The sequence below is a fragment of the Phragmites australis genome, chromosome 8, assembly GCF_958298935.1.
Source record: "Phragmites australis chromosome 8, lpPhrAust1.1, whole genome shotgun sequence".
NCBI classification, from domain to species: Eukaryota; Viridiplantae; Streptophyta; class Magnoliopsida; order Poales; family Poaceae; genus Phragmites; species Phragmites australis.
In genome coordinates, this window is record NC_084928.1 from 33886783 (window position 1) to 33907735 (window position 20953).

General features: G+C 39.2%; 1 protein-coding gene across 1 annotated transcript; it reads left to right on the top strand.

Moving 5' to 3' along the window:
- The first annotated feature begins 1648 nt into the window (after nt 1–1648).
- On the top strand, nt 1649–4976 carry LOC133927185 (thioredoxin O, mitochondrial-like). Its single transcript, XM_062373522.1, has 7 exons — nt 1649–1865; nt 1952–2017; nt 2214–2264; nt 2352–2431; nt 4043–4087; nt 4411–4505; nt 4774–4976. The coding sequence occupies exons 1-7, from the start codon at nt 1688–1690 to the stop codon at nt 4781–4783; spliced, it is 525 nt and encodes a 174-aa protein (XP_062229506.1). The 5' UTR covers nt 1649–1687; the 3' UTR covers nt 4784–4976.
- The last annotated feature ends 15977 nt before the right edge of the window (nt 4977–20953 follow it).

Genomic DNA, 20953 nt, shown 5'->3' on the forward strand with positions numbered 1-20953 from the left:
TACGATCATTTCAGCGATTTTGGGTTACACTTATGAAGTTCTGAAATATGTTCAAAACTAAACCTTGAAGACGACATCTTTTTTGTACCTCTGCTCATGCTGTTGTGAGGTTGCTTTTTTGCGTCACTGCATGCATCCTCACCTAGCACAATTCTTGGTTACCAGATCCGTCATTTTTCTTAGGATAATTTTTTAGACAAAAGGATCTTTTTTTATAATGGATCTTTGACATCTGTCAGATTTTAGGTACATGGTTGCATGTCAATCTGCATTACTTTCGATTTTTTTTTGGATTTTTTGTTTCTGAAGTTATATTGATGATAGACGATGTCTACTTCTTAAGCAAGGTGAAGAAATGACGGAACAACAAGAAGCACTGACGAAAGTAGAACTTTTTGTCTATGTCCATATGATTTGTGAGAGCAGCAAGTCTGCATGGACTGAACAACTGAATGATGTTGTTGCATCAAACTGTACACCTGTTACAGACGACTTACGTACCAACAAAAATGATTAATAGCGCGAGTAAAAAAACAGAAAGCACAGGGCAAAGCAACAGACAGCATGAGTCATGAACTCGATTCTCCTCTCTCTCTCTCTCTCTCTCTCTCTCTCTCTCTCTCTCTCTCTCTCTCTCTCTCTCTCTCTCTCTCTCGTGTTCAGACTCTTGGAACTGCTACTTGACAATGACTCATGCATTTGGTTCTTCTCATATCTGGCTTCCATGTCAATTATCATAACAGCTTCTCTCTTTCTCTCTCGCACAAGCCTTTAAGGACAAAGTTGGATAGCCTGGTAGGTCACTCAAAATTTCCCATGGCAGATCAGGTTCTTCCTTGATATTATTTTGGCCATCTGCTATTGTCAGCCTGTTAGGTTAGGTGGCCAGTTACTCATTGCTGATAACTACGGAGTGCTTTGATTTCTAAAAGCAATCTTGTGGACTCCTATGGAATAACACACATCAATCATCATGCACAACAATAATAGAACTCCAGAAATGCAAAAGTTGGATATCTGATTTCTCAGCGTCCACACCATGGCACCGAACTTTATAGCTAAGTGTCTGTACATTGTAACGAAAATATAAATATTGGATATAGTAACATCGAGCATAAGCTTAATGTATGAAGATGTGGATACGATATGGGAGCATTGCCGAACGAATATGTCGAGAGAGATACTGTTGTTTGATTTCAGATGTGATTCAAAAAAGGAGAAATAGATTGTTCATTAATTTTCTTCCTAATTTATTCATTTATTTTCATTAATAAAATGGGTTCTATATCCGTAGCCGGTAACGAGGCGCTAAAGCTGAAGAACGAGGATAGATAGAAAAAGTGAGTAAATTATTTAAATTTTATAGATTTTTATTAGATAGGAGGATAGTAGGAAAAAAAGGTGACGCATGAATCAATTCATATTCTATATAATAGAGATAAAATGCATCCAAATTATTTCTGCTCATAAGACTACACAACATATCAAAGGGTTGAATCCATGAGGCCCAATTCCTCTAAAAAACGAACGAGGCTCAATATCTTTTTTAAAGGACCAACGAAGCCCAATTTCAATCGAAAAAGTTTTCAACAAGGCCCAATCTTCGAGAAGTCGTCGGCGGAGGCCGTAATGGTGCCGACTCTAGGCCCCCACCGCTACGAGGTTAGCCGGGCACCACGATGCGGGTATGGCTCGCCGACTCTGCCGTCTCCCTCGCTTCTTCCCCCTCGCCGCCGCCGCCTCCAAGCCCCACCCCCACCTCGTCCCCTTCGCCTTAAACCCTAACCCCGCTCCTCTGCTCCCGTCCTTCTCGCGGCCGCCGCCTTCGCTTCCCACTCTCTCTCGCCTCTTCTCCTCCTCCGCGGGTACCCCTCCCCCTCCATCGCTACCTACTCCCCTTCTCCGCTTTTCGCGTGGTTCTTGGGCTCGACGGTTTCTTGGTTCTTGACAGGTGGTTCCAGCATGGTGGTCGTCGGATCGGCGGACTCCTTCACCAGCGTCCTCTCCAAGGTGCAAGGTGAGACGCCGATCCCGTCGCCTCCCCCGTTCCAGCTCTGCCGTGCGAGATGAAAGTCTCATGCGCGGTTTTGCATGAGAGAAAGAAGCGAGGGATCCTCTTTTCGGCTAATTCTCGGCAGTTTTGGTGTTTGGTGGTGAATTGGGTGCGGTGTTTCGTTCTCATGTTGTGCCTGTGATGGCTGCTGGTTTTGCAGATGAGAAGCTACCGGCTGTGTTCTACTACACTGCGGTGTGGTGCGGGCCGTGTAAGTGATACCTCTTGCGGGTGCCTGCGATGCCAAAGATAGGGTTTGATTGAATGTGTTTTGCAATGTTGTTGTGTTGCATTCCAGGTAGGGCGATTGCACCTGTGATATCAAAGCTGAGCAGCCGGTATCCTAATATACCTGTGTATAAAGTTGACATTGACATGGTAAGTACCCGAATCCAGGTTTTGTTGCTACAATGTGTTACGAAAGTGCTGATTGAGTATTCACTCTTTGGATTCATATGGAAAATTGCTCAAGAATACTAGTGTCATTAGTTGCAATTTGCTGTTTATCTTAGTCCTTAGCCCACTGTGTCGCTGTCATTTTTGTTTACTCTACAAGTTCTACGAACTCTGCTGCTTAGATATTGTCACATCCGGTTTTAAGACTAAACCGAATGTAAATTACATGTATATCAGGATCAAGTTATATACACGTAGTGACGTTATAAGTGAGTAGCAGATACAATATCTTTTATTTACAACATTACTTTATTATATCAATGACCCAAGGGTCTAAAAGAAGATTACAATGCAGAGGAAATAAACTTAGCACAACATTCAACTCCACAGGCAATCGACCGAAAAGTTGCTCGCCTAGAATTCAGCTCCATCTTCTGGGAAGATTTGGGTTCGGTTTCCATACTCCTCGTCCACTTTCCTTCGCGATTGATCTTGTCTTGATGGCGGTCTTCAACGCAGGCTTCAGTTACCAAACAAACGTGGCCTCCTTCCTTAACTCAAGCGCGAATTCAACGGATTTCAAATGAGCGGGGCTGTGAAGACGGAGAGAGAGGATTCAGGAGGAGAGGGAAGGAGCTAACAAGCGGGACCCACATGGCAAAGAGAGAAGAGAGAGAGATTAGAGGGAGGGAGAAAACGGGCGTGACGGATATAGACTGGCATGTTTATTGTTTAGGATTTTGCTATAACCGGTGACTAGTAAAAGCCACAGGCTTTATTCCTCCACGTTAGATTCGCCTTTCACTACCTTTCTAGCATTGTGAATATACATATTTGGGGGAAACTTGTGTCGAAGCTGATTTGTTCTCAATGTCACTATGAAAGTTACTTAGAAACCAGGCTGATCTGGAAGTTCATCTACAATATTTACTTCGGTGATGTGAACGTTCCCACAACATCCCATTGGAAATAACTGGGAGTGTAGGTCTTGCGCATATCATGTTATCTAGATGACAAAGTATTCCAGGTGGCAGTGTAGGTCTTGTGCATATCATGTTACCTAGATGACAATTCTGTTCATTGCGTTTTGGACGAGAACAATGTTCTTAAAGTCGCTGTTTCTTCTAACATTTCCCATCAAAAATAATATTCTATAACACATTTGGACACCTAATAATATTCTATAACACATTTGGACACCTAAATCGTGCTGGTTTCCAGGATGATGACGGGTGGACCCACGGTGAGAAAGTTGTAGTTTTTTGCAACATGTGTTAAAATAGTTGTAGGTTTTTGAAATGGGCACCAGAAATAGTTTTTTGCAACATATGTCAAAATAGTTGTAGGTTTTTGAAATTTACTCTAACTTAAAATGTCAGTAATGCGTGATTGTTGTTATTTCTGATAGTGTTTGCTTCAAATTTGTGCCCATTGTTTTGGGATCATGTCTATGTTCATTTATATCGCTCTGTGATCTTAAAACCTATACATTGTATCTCAAACTCCCATGTATTCACGTATTTAACTTCATACCAGTCCTCTTGTTTGTCGTTTATTGGTAATGTTCTTTTTTTCCTTTTCTTAACTTTGCAGGAAGGATTAGGAAGCAAACTGGGTGATCTCAAAATATTCTCGGTGGTAAGTTTTAGTTCATGAAACATATTTCACGCCATATTGTAATCATTCTTATCTTATTTGTCGCAACTTGCTGCCAACATAATAGTATCGATGTATATGGATGCACTTTTGCAATTATTCATAATACATTTCTTTATCGAATGCAGTCACATTTATGGTTCATAGTGCTTAAAACAATCTAGATGGCAGGGCATGATCATATGCATGTGGAGCATCTTCTTTTGCCAGCATGTTTATGCTTCCTATCTAACAAAAATCTTGAGCCCTCGATTCTAATTCATATTGCAAATTTTGACTCTTGCTGGGTCTTGACCCTTCCACAGCCTACGTTCCATTTCTATCACAAAGGTCAGAAGACTAGTGAGATAGTGGGTGCTGATGTTAAAAAACTTGAAGCTGCCATGGAAAGTCTCCACAAGTAAGTTATTGGTTCTCTACCTTCGTTTTGTTGGGTGCTTTAAAAACACAGTACGTTACTGCTTGAATAATTTTATGTGCAGTTAACATGAAAACAAAATAAACCTGGCAAAGCTAAATTGAATTTTGTAACTACGAACAAACAAAAAACTCGGTTTTTAGTTGTCTGCATCATAAGTATGTGATCAATCATCATAACTTGTGTCCACTATTTAACTGCTTACCTTTTGCAATGCACCTGAAACTGAAATCATACATTGGTTCTACAGGCAACAGTAGAAGCTTCAGAGAATAGCGTAACTTGGAAGGACTCGGTTCCTATTTTCTTTTGTTCATGTGAAGAAGTCGTGATGCTTGTGATTCCTATTAACGTGTTTGACATTGGATCTTGAGCTTAAGCAACTTTGTTCAGATATTTATTATGTTTGGATTGAGGGAGAAATGGGTTAGAAATAAAGCGGACCTTGATTAATGCTCGTGTCTAATGATCTTTCTTTATTAGTACAAATTTCCGTGCATAGAGTTTGCCGGTGAAGTGGTTATGTTTAGCATGATCAATGACTCTGCAATGTGGTGCCATTATTCCTAAAAAAACTGTGGTGCCATGTATAAACTCTGGCCGGGTCTTTGTCCTGGGAGAAACAGCAGAAGGAGTGAACCCTGTTTGGACCAAAACTAGCATGAATGATAATTTTCTTCCTGCGGAAGGACGTTTTCCTGGTATGATTTAGAATTTTATGATATCACTAGAAAATAGCGTGCCGTTGGCGTGCCGTGTAGCCCAGTGCAATGCAGGGGGACATCACAAGAGTTCAGCTAGCACAATATGTTCAGTACATATTATAGTTAGTAATATTTCAATATGTTCAGTAAATATTACAGGTAAACCAGCTTTAAGTTTGTGGCAGATAATGAGTTGGGGATAGGTCATGGGACAAATGTACTTCCATTGCATTCTGATCGTCTAGAGCTCGTCCTACAAAAGTTGACCATAGCATGCATTAGGACAAGGGAGAATCAAGAGAATAATACTTGGAAATGAAACAATGCAAAAGAAAGAGTAAATGATACAGAAAGAACAGATATTTCAAGTGCTTACATCCAGGTCGTGACCCTCATCAATGCTATCGTTGGCAGCTCCCTGTTAATGGCAAGTAAACCTTAGAAACCATAACCTGGGTCTATAATTGAATATACCTCTGCATGAATGATATACATATTGATGATTTACTTCTTGGCGTAGTTGCTAAAAAAGGCATAGATCTCCAAGCTGCGTGCGCAAATTCTTTCCATCCTTTCAAAAGCCTCTTGTATTTATATTTCTTCCTAACTTTTAACACCTGCCTTTCCAACTGTTGCCATGATGTCGAAGAAGCAATGTTTGATTCTCAAACGGAAGAGATACGCATCACCATATTGTGCACATATGTTCTGATAACATCGAGAAAGGAGATTTAGTACTAATAATAAAACATCTGTTGTGATAACATAAGTTGTGATAGACATCAGCTGGGACCTTTATTTTAACTCACCATTGTAGAGTTGTTTATAACAATATTGCTCTTCTTGATAAAAGACACGTATACTGGTATTTTGGATTGTACACCCTGGATTTGATCTTTAGTTTGTTCCTCTGAAGATCGGTGAGATGAGTGCCATGTGGGAGGATATAACTTGAATATAATTTGTTTACGTCCTTGTAAAATGTACAAAAATGCTATTGTGTTCAATAGTGTAACTTACCTATGTGTGTAGGGCTTTCCCTTTCTTGTTCATCATGAGTTCTATTTTCTGGTAAATCTTTTTCACAACCAGTTTTATGAAACATTAGAACCTTGAATTAGAGATTCCATCATAATTAAATACCAATAAATCCATTGTTTTAAGTCATGGGCACGAATAAATGATTTCCATCCAGATTGGAACATTAGATTGCTCATGTTTTTTTCCAATTTGAACATGGAAATTATAGCCATCATGTGATTGAAGGTTAATGCTTGTTGGTATTTAATTTTTGTAATATTGTGCAAACTTACATAGTATAGCCTGCAGGAAAGAGATTAGTGTAAGAAATTATACTGAAAGATTAAACAATATCATTCAATGTTAAGTCAGTTTAAGAGCTAGAGTGAAAAAAAAAACAAATGATTGTTAGAGATGATTTTGAGAGAAACCTATTGACTTACCAGTCTGAGATTTATTCCCAACAGGTAGTCATTACTCTAATAATGTGAGGGAACAAAATATCTTGAGCAATATCTAGTGCATTACTCTAATCAATGTCTTGGTGTTACGGTTGTGCTCTTCAATATAAAAATGGAAGCAATACTAATGTATTAAGCCTTCCAGATAATAAATTATTAATTGGTCAAATGAAAAGCGGGGGCATCAGTTCCGGTTACTCAGCACAATGTTTTGAATCCATCTGTGTAAAAACATGTACTCTTATCAATTGGAACAATGTTAATTTATTGTCAATTAAAAAACTAATGAGCATGCAGTACATTCACATTGGGAACATACAAATTGAAGCATGAAGGAGCTGTACATAAACAAATCCAAGTAAATTCACATTGGCGACGTGCAAATCAATGTACATTGCATTCAATTTTTACCTTGCTCGTTGTATTGGTTGGAGGCCTGAGGGAGCTCGAGGGTGCGTGTTACTCTTGCAGCGCAGGGAAGCTGCTTAGGGGCTTGGAGTTCCTTGTCGTGTGGGGGAGGTCAAGGGCGTTGGGGTTGCTGGCGGCTTGGGTGGAGCTCGGGAGCGTCGACCAAGGGCTCAAGTCCACCATTGCTCACGTTAGCTTGGTCGTGGGCGTCGCGCGATGGGAAGCCACGATTGGCTGACCGGAGGAGGTTGGTGGCTATGGCACCTTGCCTTGCGCTGCTTACCTCTACTTTCGTCGTTGTTCTTCGCCCCACGCCCCTCCTGTCAACACCATCGGGGGCTCGACCAAACCAGAGGGAACCGCTATGGCTCCGGTATCTCACCAGCCATCGGGTCGAGGGTGGATCTGTTAATGCGCGGGGCAGGAGGGACGGAGGGGATGAGGTGGAGAAGAGGGGCGGAGACAGGAGGCAGCGAGGAACGGTGCCTCCCCCTTGCGCGTGATCCTCATCTGCATCTCTCGCCGCAACTCCTTTGTTCCAACCCAGCTACCTTGATCGATCCATCTGCCGCTTTGCCATGCTGAGCATCTAGGGCGTCATGCGCATGGAGCGGAGCGGAAGGGGCAGCGGTGACGGCAAGAGCAGTTTGTAGGATTTGAACCCACGACCTTCCTTTTGTACGAAGCTTTTTTACTATCTCACCTCACAGTCTTACCTAATGGTTATGTGGTAATACATTTTTTTATCTTTCCTGCCTAAATCTTTATATGATTATTTTGGTATATAGATAGTTTTAAATGAAAAAGTTATCAACTATAAAGTTGTATATTTTATCGAGAGCTATAATTTTTATATAAAGTTTGTGTTCATTTGGTTTCATATAAAAAAGTTTGTCTCCAATCCGTATACTGTTCGGTAAAATAACCATAACTTTTTCATACGGAGTCCAATTTCGAGGTTCTACCTCTACTTTTGAAGCTAACAAGAAGATACATCTGAAGAAAAAAAATCTTAACCCCCCAAAAGGCTAAAAAGACTACCGACAGGACCTCTAAAGTTTTTATCAAAAATTTACCTTCTCTAATTTTTTTTGAGACATTGTGCTATATCTGAAAGTCAGTGTTACACAGACGTTTCATCAATTTGAGTTATCAAACTCATGATACAAATATTTAAAATTGCAGTTTTTAACTTTGTGGCCTTGTGTGTGGTTCTTTTAATCATTCTACTAGTGTTACACTAGATATGATAATTTACTTTGTGGTTAAGTGTGTGGTTTTTTCCTTTGACACTTTTTATATGATTATTTGGGTATTTATATGAATTCAAATAAAAAGGTATAAACTACAAAGTTGTAGATCTCGTTGAGATCTACAATTTTCATATAATTTTTTTTCCATTCGACTCCGTATGAAAAAGTTATAAATTTTCAAATATGGATTGCATTTGATTGTCATTATCGATTAATATAACGATCCATGGCTAGAACCGGTAGTGATAATCAAGTATCACTGTCAGTTCATATAATGAAGGAGCAGTGATATTATCGTTATCTGTTTTTTAATTGAATCGGCAGTGATATTTAATTATCATTGTCAATTTTTGCCGGATGAGTTATTACTGTCAGTTTTTTATAAGAACCGATAGTGGTTATTGTTGTCAGTTATTTTTTAACCGGTAGTGCAAGGGGGATACAGATGACTTTTTCTGTTGTAGTGTGAAGATTTGTATTGCTAAATGTCGTGCAACAAGAGCGCTCAATCTCCGCATGGTTTGGCGATGAGGCTCCAATTCACTGGAGTAAGCATGGAGTGAAGAGGCTCGTCTAAAGCTCAATGATGGGCCGACTGGACTTCGGTTGGTCGCATCGATTGTCTCTATTTGAGGATGACAGTCGGCTTTAAGGGTCACGAACTGATGGATCGACTGAGGCTTGATTAGCTAAGGAAGTTTGAGAGTTGCTTTAGGTGCACATATTATTCACCTCCTATTTGCAGGTTTGAGAAGTCATCGAGATCCTTTCAATCTGTGGTAGGAGACAATAGCTGTTGGTATTTCTATCCCTATGTGGGTACGGAAATTGTACCAAACATACATTCTTTTGTGTTGGTACATAGGTTGGTAAGGTGATTTTGATATGTAGGCCTGGGTTTAAGACTCAGTGTTACTTTGTGCATGCTTACTTTTTAGTCTTTTCTTCTTTTTTTTTTTTTAATGTAATAGCTTGATGCATCAGTATCCTGCGGCGTGCAGAGATCTGAACACTGTTTTGTCTTGAAATAAAGCTTCCTTTGTTAAAAAAAAATGCATGCGTGCATCTGCCTTGGCTATGGGCTCCACGTACCGAGGTACGTCTCGGTCGATACCGATCCACTCTTTCAGTAGAGTAAAAAGCACGTAACACGAGCACACGACTCCTTGTAAAGAGATGAACGGCGGAGGCGGCGGCAAATGCAAGGCTTTCTGCGAGTTTGAGTGCGTTGCTGTGTGCCGGCCGGTGTTGCGCGGCAACAAACGAGTGGAAAAGGAGGAAGATGAAACGGAAACAAAACAAAAAGAACATGTCGTTTCTGTTGCCCAGCGTAAGAATGGCAATATGGGCTAATTTAGCATACCGGGCTTAAGAAAGCAGGCCTGTTTGGGCTTGGATTTGTTGGGCTGACTATGGTGTCAGCACTCAGCCGCCAGGCTCTTACACCTAAAACTTATCTTATTTTGCTTTTGTTTTCTCTTCCATTTCCGATGAATATGTTCCACTAATTTAGATCTATTTGGCAGAGCTTTCAGAGCAGCTTCTCAGTTGGAATCAGAGCAGCTCTGCCAAACAGTAGTTTTCAGCTTTTAGCTCTCTGAGTGAAATCCATTGGAGTGATTATCTGAAATAAACTAGCAGTTGGAGAACTAAAAAAATAGCTTTTTCTGATTCACTTCCTAGCATAGAATCACTTTTTTCGTATGATTTATTCTAAAGAATCACTATAGAATCACTTTCAACCACATAATCACTTCTAAAAAATCACTCTTCGCAGAAAATTTAAATCAGAAAAAACTCTACTAAGAAGACACTTAGATCATCGTAACCCTATAAGCCGTGCTATGCCTAATGCTGGAGCCAACATAGCGAGAATGTATGAGTGTGCTTTTTCAGTTGCTGGTGTGTCAATAATATGGCTGCACACCGAATTAAAGAAGAGGCATAACTCGGCGTGGCGCCTAGGACGCCTTTTTAGAGGAGAATAGGCACTTGCCTGCGTCTGACCGCCCCCCGATCGGATCTTTTTTTCTCTCTCTGTTTTTACATAATCTCTCTTTATTAATATAATAGCTAGTTCTCCTACTGATTTGTTTCAAAAAATAATATGAGTGCAGTATACCAACTGATTGGTACGTGCAGGAAATTGGGCGTATTAAAACCGTGTGTGATGACTCAGGATTTCTCCCTCCTGAATCAACGTGTGCGAGTTAATTTCTAGATTTATTTATTAAATAAGAGTCACGCATCAAAACAGAAGTGACACGTACGTACGCCGGATATATGTCTACCAAATCTGTGTTCTGAATTCTCAAGCTACGAAGCTAGGTGAACAGGCAATAGTCGCCAAAATGCACACTGGACCCCCTCCTCTATGTCTATGCTCTTGGGATAGACTAAGTACTGCGGCAACGAAACAACACATGTTCCGGCCCTTTATTTTTGGATCGGGCGTCTCCTTCAATTAATTCTGCTCATGCGCACGAAACCATGCATCTGCATGATCCCGATTTGGACAACGTACCTACGCAAAATCCATGACCCTGCACGTGATTCTAACTCTTTTCTGCAAAGCCCCAAGGAACTTAGCTAGGGTGAGGTGTCTATATCTTCTTAATAAAAAAAATCCCCTATTTTTTCAAAAACCCTAGTATAACACTTAGTTGCATGCATATAATCACATCACCACACGTATATACTCACGAAATATCTACTGAAGATAAGCGTAGAGATCAGAGGTACAAAACTTGAAGACTAACAAAGTCATCGTAAAAGTTTTGCTGTTGACATGTATATCGTCTATCACTAAAAGAAAAAATTGCCTAATTTATCTTAAGTTGGATCTCATTTTTTTCTACCAGGCCCCACAAATGCTAGGAAAAAATATATCACACTACGATTTTTTTTCTCGTTCCGGCCAATCCAAGCGCGTAGCTGAATGATGATGAAGGAACCCGAACCCTTCACATGGCCGGGCCATCCACCAATTCATTCGGTTAAACGGAGCAAGGGCACGGGCAGGGGGGAAGCTTTCTTTTTTGCCCTGCGCCGGCTGCACGCCTGCGTCCGAAATCTGAATCAGGTTAACTGGGCGGGCGAGCAAGATCAAAGCCACATGCGTGCCAAAGGCGGGCGTCCCTAGGGGCTAGGGCCCCTCAAAGCGGGCGTCGTGACAAGCCACCATAACGCCGGCCGGTCATATGGCTCGCTTGCACTTATTACCGGCCATCGCCATCACACATGTACGAGCCACGCAGCATGCATGTGTGGGATGCATAGAACTTGCACTGACCCGGCCGCATCCATATCTGAATCGGCCGGGCTTATCATCAGCTCATGTAACTGCATTAGCTGTGTGGTCTCGTTCAGGTGCTTCGTCTGCCAATGATGTCAAGTGTTTGGCACACGGCAGGCATGCATTGGTCACCGGACGACCGGCCGGACGGCTAGCTGCTGCTTCTAGGTCCGGGGCAGCGGGGCTCCGATCAGTGCGTTGCACGGACTAGTCATTGGAGCGGGGTTCGACGGACGCGACAGCGTTGTGGCCGGCCCTGGGTCAGGTGACGGCGGCGCAGCCATTGCGAAGTCGTTCCCGGGGCGGCAATCATGAGCCCAAGTACGACGAGCCTCCGTTTTACACAGCGCGCCGCGAGCTGAAAGGACTGGTTTGTTTGCATGCAGGGTCCTGCCCTGGGGTCTTTTTCCAGGGGTGTGCGAGATGAAAACTGCTGAGCTTTGTGGCTTTGCCTCCGTCATCCTAGCTCTGAAACGCCTCCACAGTTCACTGTTTCCATGGATCGAGGAAGGAGATGGCGCACAGCTGTAAAATTTACTCCGAGCACGTACTGATACGTAGGAGTACGAGGCTACTGCATGCCCCCAGGCCTAGAGGGCAGAGGCAAGCAAGCGCCGCTAAAGTCCAACTAAGTGGGAAAGAGGGTAAGTGCTTAGAGCCTTTGACCATTTTTAACCATATTTATTTCATTTTATTCCTTTTCTAATTTCCCTTCTTCTTCTTATTCCTTTTATTTCTATCTTATCTTTAACAACTTTCATTCGAGTAGATTCGTAAAGAGAAATGAGAGATAATCCTAAGGTGAAGAAAATAGAGGTAAGAATCCCTTCGTAACGGGAATCGAAAAAAAATGTTAGAATATTGAAAAAACGAAAATCCCTTCGTAAAAAGAATCGAAACCAAATCAGTCATTTCAGGGCACGAATAGGAAAGGCAGGGATGATCCTTGCTTGACAGTTCCATTCCGGTGACCATTCCGTTTTTCTTATTGGAACTGAAAATTTCGGTACCGATTCATTTCGGTGTATAATACAAAGGACTATGATAAAATAATATATAATAAATTGTATGATACAAAACACTACGTACTGAATGCATGTTTTATTCGTAGAACATACATTTAAGCTATATTTCTTGAATAAATGTACTTTTTATATAAAATTTAAATGTAAATAAACCTCAATTCATGTGAAATCTTCATCATTATAACCTAAAAAGGGACATGCAAACTATTCCAGTTATTCTGGGGGTGTTCCTAACTAAATGAGTGGAATGATGAGCAAAATAGAACATAAGAGTTTGAAAAACTAAGTTAAAATATGTATTGGTTTATATATGATGAATGATTGATAGATTTGTTAATTTGGTTTGATGATTTGTGAGATTGCTTAAGTATGTTTATGTATTGCAATTATGATCATGACTAATCAAAGTTAGAGAGAAAATAAAATTAGAGTTTCTGTCTCTGAGTCTAGGAAAATTGCACTCATCAGATGGTCCAGTGATAAACACCAGAGGCCTCACTGGAGCATTTTCAAGGAGGTTCATTGAGCAGAAAGATATGTACACAACAGATGATTCGGTGCTTGTATGAGGGTGAGATCGGATCATCTGGTGTTCACGTTTTCTGTGTGATGCATTTTTCAACAGGGATTTTGATGATGGCTAACTGGATTTTGTGTTTAACTATGGAGTTAGAGATACGTGTTTGCTTATCTCATGGTGTGCAGGTAATGAATGCAACTTGACGGTGGACGACGGGATGATCGGAGCTAAGCGGGGTGCTTTTGTGCCGGACGATCAAGGAGTGTTCCTAGATGTACATGTCGAGATTAAGCAAAGCGTGAGAAGGCGGATGAAGACGACATGTTGACGAAGTCAATCGAAAAGGATGCTGGTGCAAGTAATAAGGCGACTTGAGGGATCCGGAGCGGAAGAGACTTGTCAGCGGTCGAGATCGTAAGACAGAGTACACGCATCGACATCGGAGCACTTGCTTAAGGTGTAAGCAAGTGGCGGTGAGTCACATTTTGAGAAGCGTGCAAGTCGGTTTCGCTGTTTGACCTTAAAATCGTGGAATGATGGAATACATGTGGTATCATCGCGAATATTGTGTCGAGATGAAGCTAAGTCGTAAAGGCACCACGGCTATTCAGTGGACGAGGAAAAATATGGACGAATATATCCTCAGTGGTAAGTAGGAGTGTATTGGAAGAGAGAGAGGTATTTTGGGAACAATCTAGGAAGCATAGGGGTTAAGGAACCTAGGCTATAAATAGAAGGGGACGGCTGGTTGAGCCCTTTGTGCGAACCATCTGAGAGTTATGTGGTAGCATTTTAAGAGAGAGAGATGGGTGCTTATCCTATGTATTAGGTGAGAGTTTTTGTATATACAATACTGTGTAATATGCCAAAAATAGGGATGTCCTTTGGAAGTAATAAAGATGATATTGCCTCTTATGCTTGTGTTTATCTCCTTCTAGTTTTCCTCTATTAGCTCCCTTGTTTCGTTATGAGTTTTTTAATTTTCATTGTGATTTTTGTTTTGGTTTGAGAGCTGAAATTTTCCACCATGCTGAAGTGGTTCTTCTTATTGCTAAAGACATAAAATTCACATTCATAATTGGTCTTGAATTCCCTTCCCTCTAGATCTATTAATTTGGAGAATTTCTTCACCCAGTGACTAGTTTTTTTGTTCTAAGTGTTCTTCCTTCAAATTACTATCTTTTATGACTATGATTCTTGGAATGAGTTTCAATGGAACCTAGGGTTCATATACATCCATAAGAGTCATGCTTAAATTGGTAATCTTCATGCAAATTGCTTATCTCCCGTTTTTGCTTCCACTTTTTGTTTTTGAGGTGCGTTGGGTAAGAAAATAGAAAAAGGCCATTCAAGAATTTGGTAAGGTGTCTATTCACCTCCCCTTTAGTCGTCGTTCTCGGTACTACAATTGGTATTAGAGCCGGTTTGATCACTTGTTAGCCTTAACTGGCTTTGTGATCCGTAGATGACAATGGAAAGATATGAGAAGATCACTTTCTTTGAAGATCGTGATTTTTCATACTGGAAGGTGCGCATGGAGGCTTACCTCTTAAGCCAAGAAAGTGTTATATGGGAGGTTGTAGACTCCAACTATGAAAATTCCTATTGCTTGCACTTCTCAGACCCAGATTGAACAATATGAAGTCAAAAACAAGGCTAGAAATATATTGTTCATCTGTCTGAGTCGTAATGAATTTGATAGAGTTTAATACCTTCGTACTGCTAGAGAGATATGGTCCACTCTTAATTTCTTTCATGAGGGCACCAACCAAATCAAGGCTCGATGCCAGAGAACATACAATCAGGAATATTAGATGTTTGTGCAAAGCCCTGGAGAGTCTTTGGATGCCATGTTTGCTCGATTTAATGGGATTATTAGCAATCTTAGATCCACTAGAGTTTTACTTTACTCTGATCATGAGAGGGTGATCAAGATTCTCTACGCTCTTGACCGTAGTATGAGAAGTAAAGATCCATAGCATTGAAGAGTCATCCAGTTATGACATATTGACTTGTGATGAACTTTTTGGTAAGCTAAAATCCACAGAAATAGCCAAGGTGGCTAGGATAGGTTTAGGAAACCCCCTGTCTCAGAATATGGCATTGGTTTTATGACCTAGTGGTGGTAGTTAGGTTGAAATTGGTCTTTTTTATGCTAACACTTCACCTAATGAGTTTTGCTTTGTCTTCCTTGGCCTCTATCACAAAAGAGCAGGTAAACACACTTGATGATGAAGATTTGACATTGATTGTAAAGAAGTTCACACACTTCCACAACAATCATCGAGACCAGAGGAGGGGTGTATCTCGTGCTTGTTATGAGTGTGGTGACACTGCTCATTTCAAGGTGGACTGTCCTAAGCTCAAGAAGAAGAAAGACCGCAACCACGGCCACAACAAGCAGAAGAACAATAAGAAGCTCTTCTTCAAGAACCGCAACAAGATGGTCAAGAAGGTAGCCAAGGCAGCTTCATGAGTTTTTGTGGTGGCGCTCAATGACGTCTTCACTTCCTAAATCAAGGATGAAAGCTCGGAGGAGGAAGAGCAACCTGTGAAGAACAAGGACTTCACCGGCCTTTACTTCATGGCAGATGACAACAACAACGACCCTGAGTTTGATTCTTCTGAGGTATCACCTTCCTATGACCAGCTTTATGTTCAGGTTGATACCTTGAATGATACTCTTGTTAGTCAGGATAGATTACTTAAAAAAGTTATTTTAGAGGTTAAGGAACTCAAGTCTAGGCTAGAATGTTTATTATCTAAGTTTGAGTTGCTTAGGTCTAAAGTCAGGGATGAGGATTGTGAAAGTTGTGTGGTTATCATGACTGAACTTGCCGAGCCTCAGACTTTGCATGCTCAAGTCGTCAGTCGGCTTGAGACTGCTGAGAAGAAACTCCTTGAGGAGGAGTATAGATCTACTCTCATAGGCTCTTGTAAAAATTGCCCTTTGCTTGCAAATGTGTTCTAAGTATATGCAGCCAAATTGTTCCACCTTAAAAGGACAATGATTACAAAACTTTGATCCTTTTACTATTTGGTCTAAACTTGCAGCGAAAATAAACTAAATATGTTAGGCTCTACTAGTGCACAAATATCCTAAATAAGTGTGAATGTTACAAACCTAGGGTGTGACAAAGAATAACCAAATTTAGCAAGATATGCTAGAAATTCTAATCAAGAGTTCCAAAATTATTGTTCACTAAAAATTCTGTACTGTTCACCAGTAGTTCCGAAATTACCGTTCACTAGAAATTTCAACCTTATTCAAAACTTCCGCGTTCAAATCATGAAACTAAAATTAAACAACGCCCAGTGAGTTCTAGATCAAATCAAATAAATTCGTGTGTTCCAAATGACAATTTCAAGCAGATCCACAAAGTACCTGCAGTCAGTTTCACACAAAGAAGTAGATCGAGCAAATTTGCACAATTAGGGAGCAAGAACTCAAGAACAAGCTAACAAAGAGAGGATACGTGTGATTTATTTCCTGAAGTTCGGACACCTCCATTTGAGGTTCCTAAATCTCTGTTAAGAGGCTCGGTCACACTTGAGTCGGATTTCTTTTAACCCTTTTCCTCACCAAACTTGGTCACACTTGAGCTTAGGTTTTCACTCTTGATTTCTTCCCTTGCAGAGGCAAAATCCAAGTATTCACAAACTTCCTGTGGCACATTACAACCTTGGGTGCTCCTCGGCGACGCCTAGCCGCTTAGGAGCTTCAAGCTCCAAAAGTAACAAACGTGACGATGAATTTCTTGCTGATGAACTCGAGTGCTCAAGATGGGAGTTATGCTCACTTGCTCTTAAACTTTCAATCTTTCAACCCAACTCACTTCTCTTCTCAAATCTCACACTAAAATGGAGTGGGAAGAGCTTTAATGGCTTTAGCTTTTTGATTATTTTCGTGGGAGCACCAACAACTCAACAAAAAGGGGGTGAGCGGGTATTTATACCAACCCCCAAAAACTAGCCGTTATGACTAATAGTAAGTACAATCCAGAACTTGTGGATTTATCTTGAACTTTCAGATTACTCGACTTAGACCCACCCGAGAACCCCAGTCTGGATCTAATCAGGAACATCCGGCTAACCCAAAACTTCCTGGTTGAAGCGTTGGTTCACCATAGAGGACCCCCGGCCAGATTTAATCTGGAACATCCAGCCAACCCGAAACTTTCGAGTTAACTCGGAACTTCCGGGTTTGCTTAGTTAAAACGACCATAACCTTTTACTCTGATGTCCGATTTTGATAATTTTGGACTCTACAAAAAGCTTATTTAGATGGCTACCTATCCCACCAGAAACCATGTTCTCAAACATATTGGATCAAAAGTAGGAATACTCCAAAACCCAATTTAGACACTTACACACTTTCGGCATCATATTCCTAAAGAGAATTCTCAACACAAACACAAGTTAGCACTACCCGGTCTTTATGCGTGTTTTATGTCTCTCACTTTGGGTTTGTTAGATACAAATTGTTCTATGATGCGTCCCTCTTGATAATGTGATACACCTATACTCAAATTCAAATATAAAACTTTTTTGAACCACTTTGAGCCTTTGAATACCTTCAAGTACATCTTCTTTCTTTCAAACCTTGATGGTTGCTAAAGTTCATATAATCTTCACTCCATCTCTTCTTGATTCTTCATGTGATTGATGTGAATCACCCATAGCTTCACATAGTCTCGCACGGTCTATTGGCGCAAAACCTTCACTCACTCTTCACCACCACATTGGTCCTTAGGCGCCAAACCCTTTGCTTGTCATTCACCATCGGATGGTCTATCGTAGCCGAGTATTGCTTGCCCTTCACTGTCTTGTCATATATGGAGTCCAATATTTGTTCTTCACACTTGGCATATTTAATATCTTAATTCAACTCATGCCTTCATATTGATCCTAACCTCAACCCACTCTCAAGCACAAAGTACATGTGTTAGTCCATAAAACTTTATTGACAGCTTTATACCTTAAGTCACTTAATCTCCCTAAGTGACTATGCCTTCACGTTTATTGTCAATCTTCTTGAGCTTCTTCTTCTTCTTCTCATGAGCATCACCTAGAGCTCATTTATCTTAATGCATATCTTTTATCTTCATGACATTCCTCAATAAACCATATCTTATCACTTATATATCTCCTAAGGAATAACCTACTAATAATTCTCAACAATATTGTTAGTCCATAGGCATTGTCATTAACTTACCCGAGCACCACTAGAGCTCATTCATCTTTATGCATATCTCTTCTTCATGCATCACCTATGGAATAACCTACTAACAATTCTCAATAATATTTTTAGTCCATAGGTATTGTCATTAATTACTAAAACCACACTTATTGGCTAGATACACTGTCAATCTCCCCTATTTTGGTAATTGATGACGATCTCACTAGATGATTATATTTGAAAATCATAAAGATATTTGAGGTTACTAAAATTAGTTTTACTAGCATCAAACACCACTATGGTTTTGATGTTAGTAGAACTAAACATATATATATAGTAAACTCTCCCAAAATCTATGCATGTGTGAATGAATCTTGAATATCATTGCATATATTGTCTATCTCAAATTTGAAAGGAGTTTCCTTTATACATATGAAGCAAGCAGGACAAAGTATATACTAAAATGAATATGCTCATGCAAAGTAAAACCATTCAACTTATGCATGCAAAAACCTTTATCTTATTTCTCAAAGGCATAGCATTCAAATTATCCTCCAATTTAAAAAAAATATCCCCAATTACAAATATAACATCTATATACAAATTCTCCTCTAATTGACATCAATGCTAAAATAGAATCATCGAAATAAATTCTCCCCCAATTGATGTCAATTTGGTAAGAATTTTGGAAGATTTGCTAAAAGGATACTAATTCTCCCCCAAATTTTTTCAATTTGTCAAAAGAAAATTCTCTCTAAAATACATTAGCCATATCCCACAAAATAAATCATCGAAAGCTAGTGCATTACCATATATAGTATGAGCTCCCAATGATATGTGCATTTCTTATAATTGGGTGAACTCAAATGCACTTATGCAATTATGAACTATATGATGAGATCATGCTATACAATGGAATAAAATGGTTTTAAAGATATGCCAAATGAGATTTCAAAAGGATACCAATTAAAATTTAAAAGATATCAGTTAGATATCTACAAGAGATACCAATTAAAAATCCAAAGCATGCTAATTTAAAAATATACCAATTGAAATAGATACAATTGAAGCAAATTCACTTTGAAGGCAAGTCAAGTATGAGTTCAAAATTATTATCTAAAACACAAGTGCTATGGATTAGCCTCAAAGTTGAAATAGCAAAATTGTTGATATTATAATAAATTTTTTTATTTATCACAAAGAGTCAACATCTCATAAACTTACATGTTCAATAAAACCATTCAAAGCGGACTAAAAATCTCAAGCAAAAGATAGATTTTACAATTTTCATCAATATTACATATAAGAGCAATTCAAGTATTTAATATGAGTTCTTTTGCATATTTAGGATTGGATGAATCATAAACATGATTATAGTGTTATTATAAAAATATGCTATTTCAAATTGCTCATATTTGCAATAGAAATTTTTTTAAGCACTTGTATGAAAAACAAATTTTCGCAAGCTATTTTCTACTATGATGCAATGTTATCTTGTGTAGGTTGCATGAATTTAGAACAAGCTACCAAGACAGTATTGGATTGATATAGCAGATCATTGTTCATCCTTACTTGTCTTTACGATATTCTATTTGAAAGAACATTCATTATATTTAATCTAAGCATCCAATACATCTCCATTGTACCTAAAACTTATTCAAGTATAATTTAGTCCCTAAACTCATTGGATCCAAAGAGGTTAGTAAAACCCTATCACATAGAGTAAACTCTCCAATAAGCGGTGCAAATGACTATGAAATGGTAATGACAACAATTGACATTCATACCAATAGATAGATAGTAATTGAAAGTCAAAAGAAAACTCTATGCACCTTTTAGCCAATAAAAACTCTTAAAAGAGACTTACTCCATATGTTGGATCAAAGAAAGCAAACATGTTATAGATGTTAATATTTAAGTCAAACAATCATGCTCGTCACTTTCAAGATTCAATAAAGATATAATTTAGACAAAAATAGCATATAAAACTCGAAGATACCAAATAAAAGGCAAAATATCATAAATGATGTTCAAATTACATCTAAGATAAAAGATCAACAAATGATTACTCACAAAATTCAACAAATGAACCAAGCAATTATATTGAGCATATAAAGAATTGAATATGTTGCAAATATGCTCAAAAACTTATCTCAAGCAAGTATATTGAAAAAGATACAAACATTGAGATAGCAAGCTTCCATAAACTCTAAAAGGAAAGTTTTCTTGAAGAAACCAATTTTCCTAACATAGGAGTTAAATGAAGTCTTTCATAAATAAAGAAATCACTTGAAAAAAAATTAAATAAAGATGATCAGTAAGTATTACCACTTGTATTATTACCAATTGTAAGAAGATAATGGTATATAGAGATACCGCAAGTTGGTAATTGTAACAAGGCGTAGAATAACTTTGTTTCAAAGAAACATGTGAACAAGGTTTAGAAACTAAGCATCATTCTCCAAATGCATTCTTCACAAAGTCAACTATTGCAAGTAAACAAATAAAAAACCATAGTTGATTTGATCCGAATGAAAAAATAATTCAAATTAAAATCTTGAGATT

Excerpts from the sequence above, each read along its gene's own strand:
- LOC133927185 (XM_062373522.1), top strand. The coding sequence starts at position 1,688 with ATGGCTCGCCGACTCTGCCGTCTCCCTCGCTTCTTCCCCCTCGCCGCC. Across the intron at positions 1,866-1,951 it reads CCTCTTCTCCTCCTCCGCGG|GTGGTTCCAGCATGGTGGTC; the intron begins GTACCCCTCCCC and ends GGTTCTTGACAG. Across the intron at positions 2,018-2,213 it reads CGTCCTCTCCAAGGTGCAAG|ATGAGAAGCTACCGGCTGTG; the intron begins GTGAGACGCCGA and ends CTGGTTTTGCAG.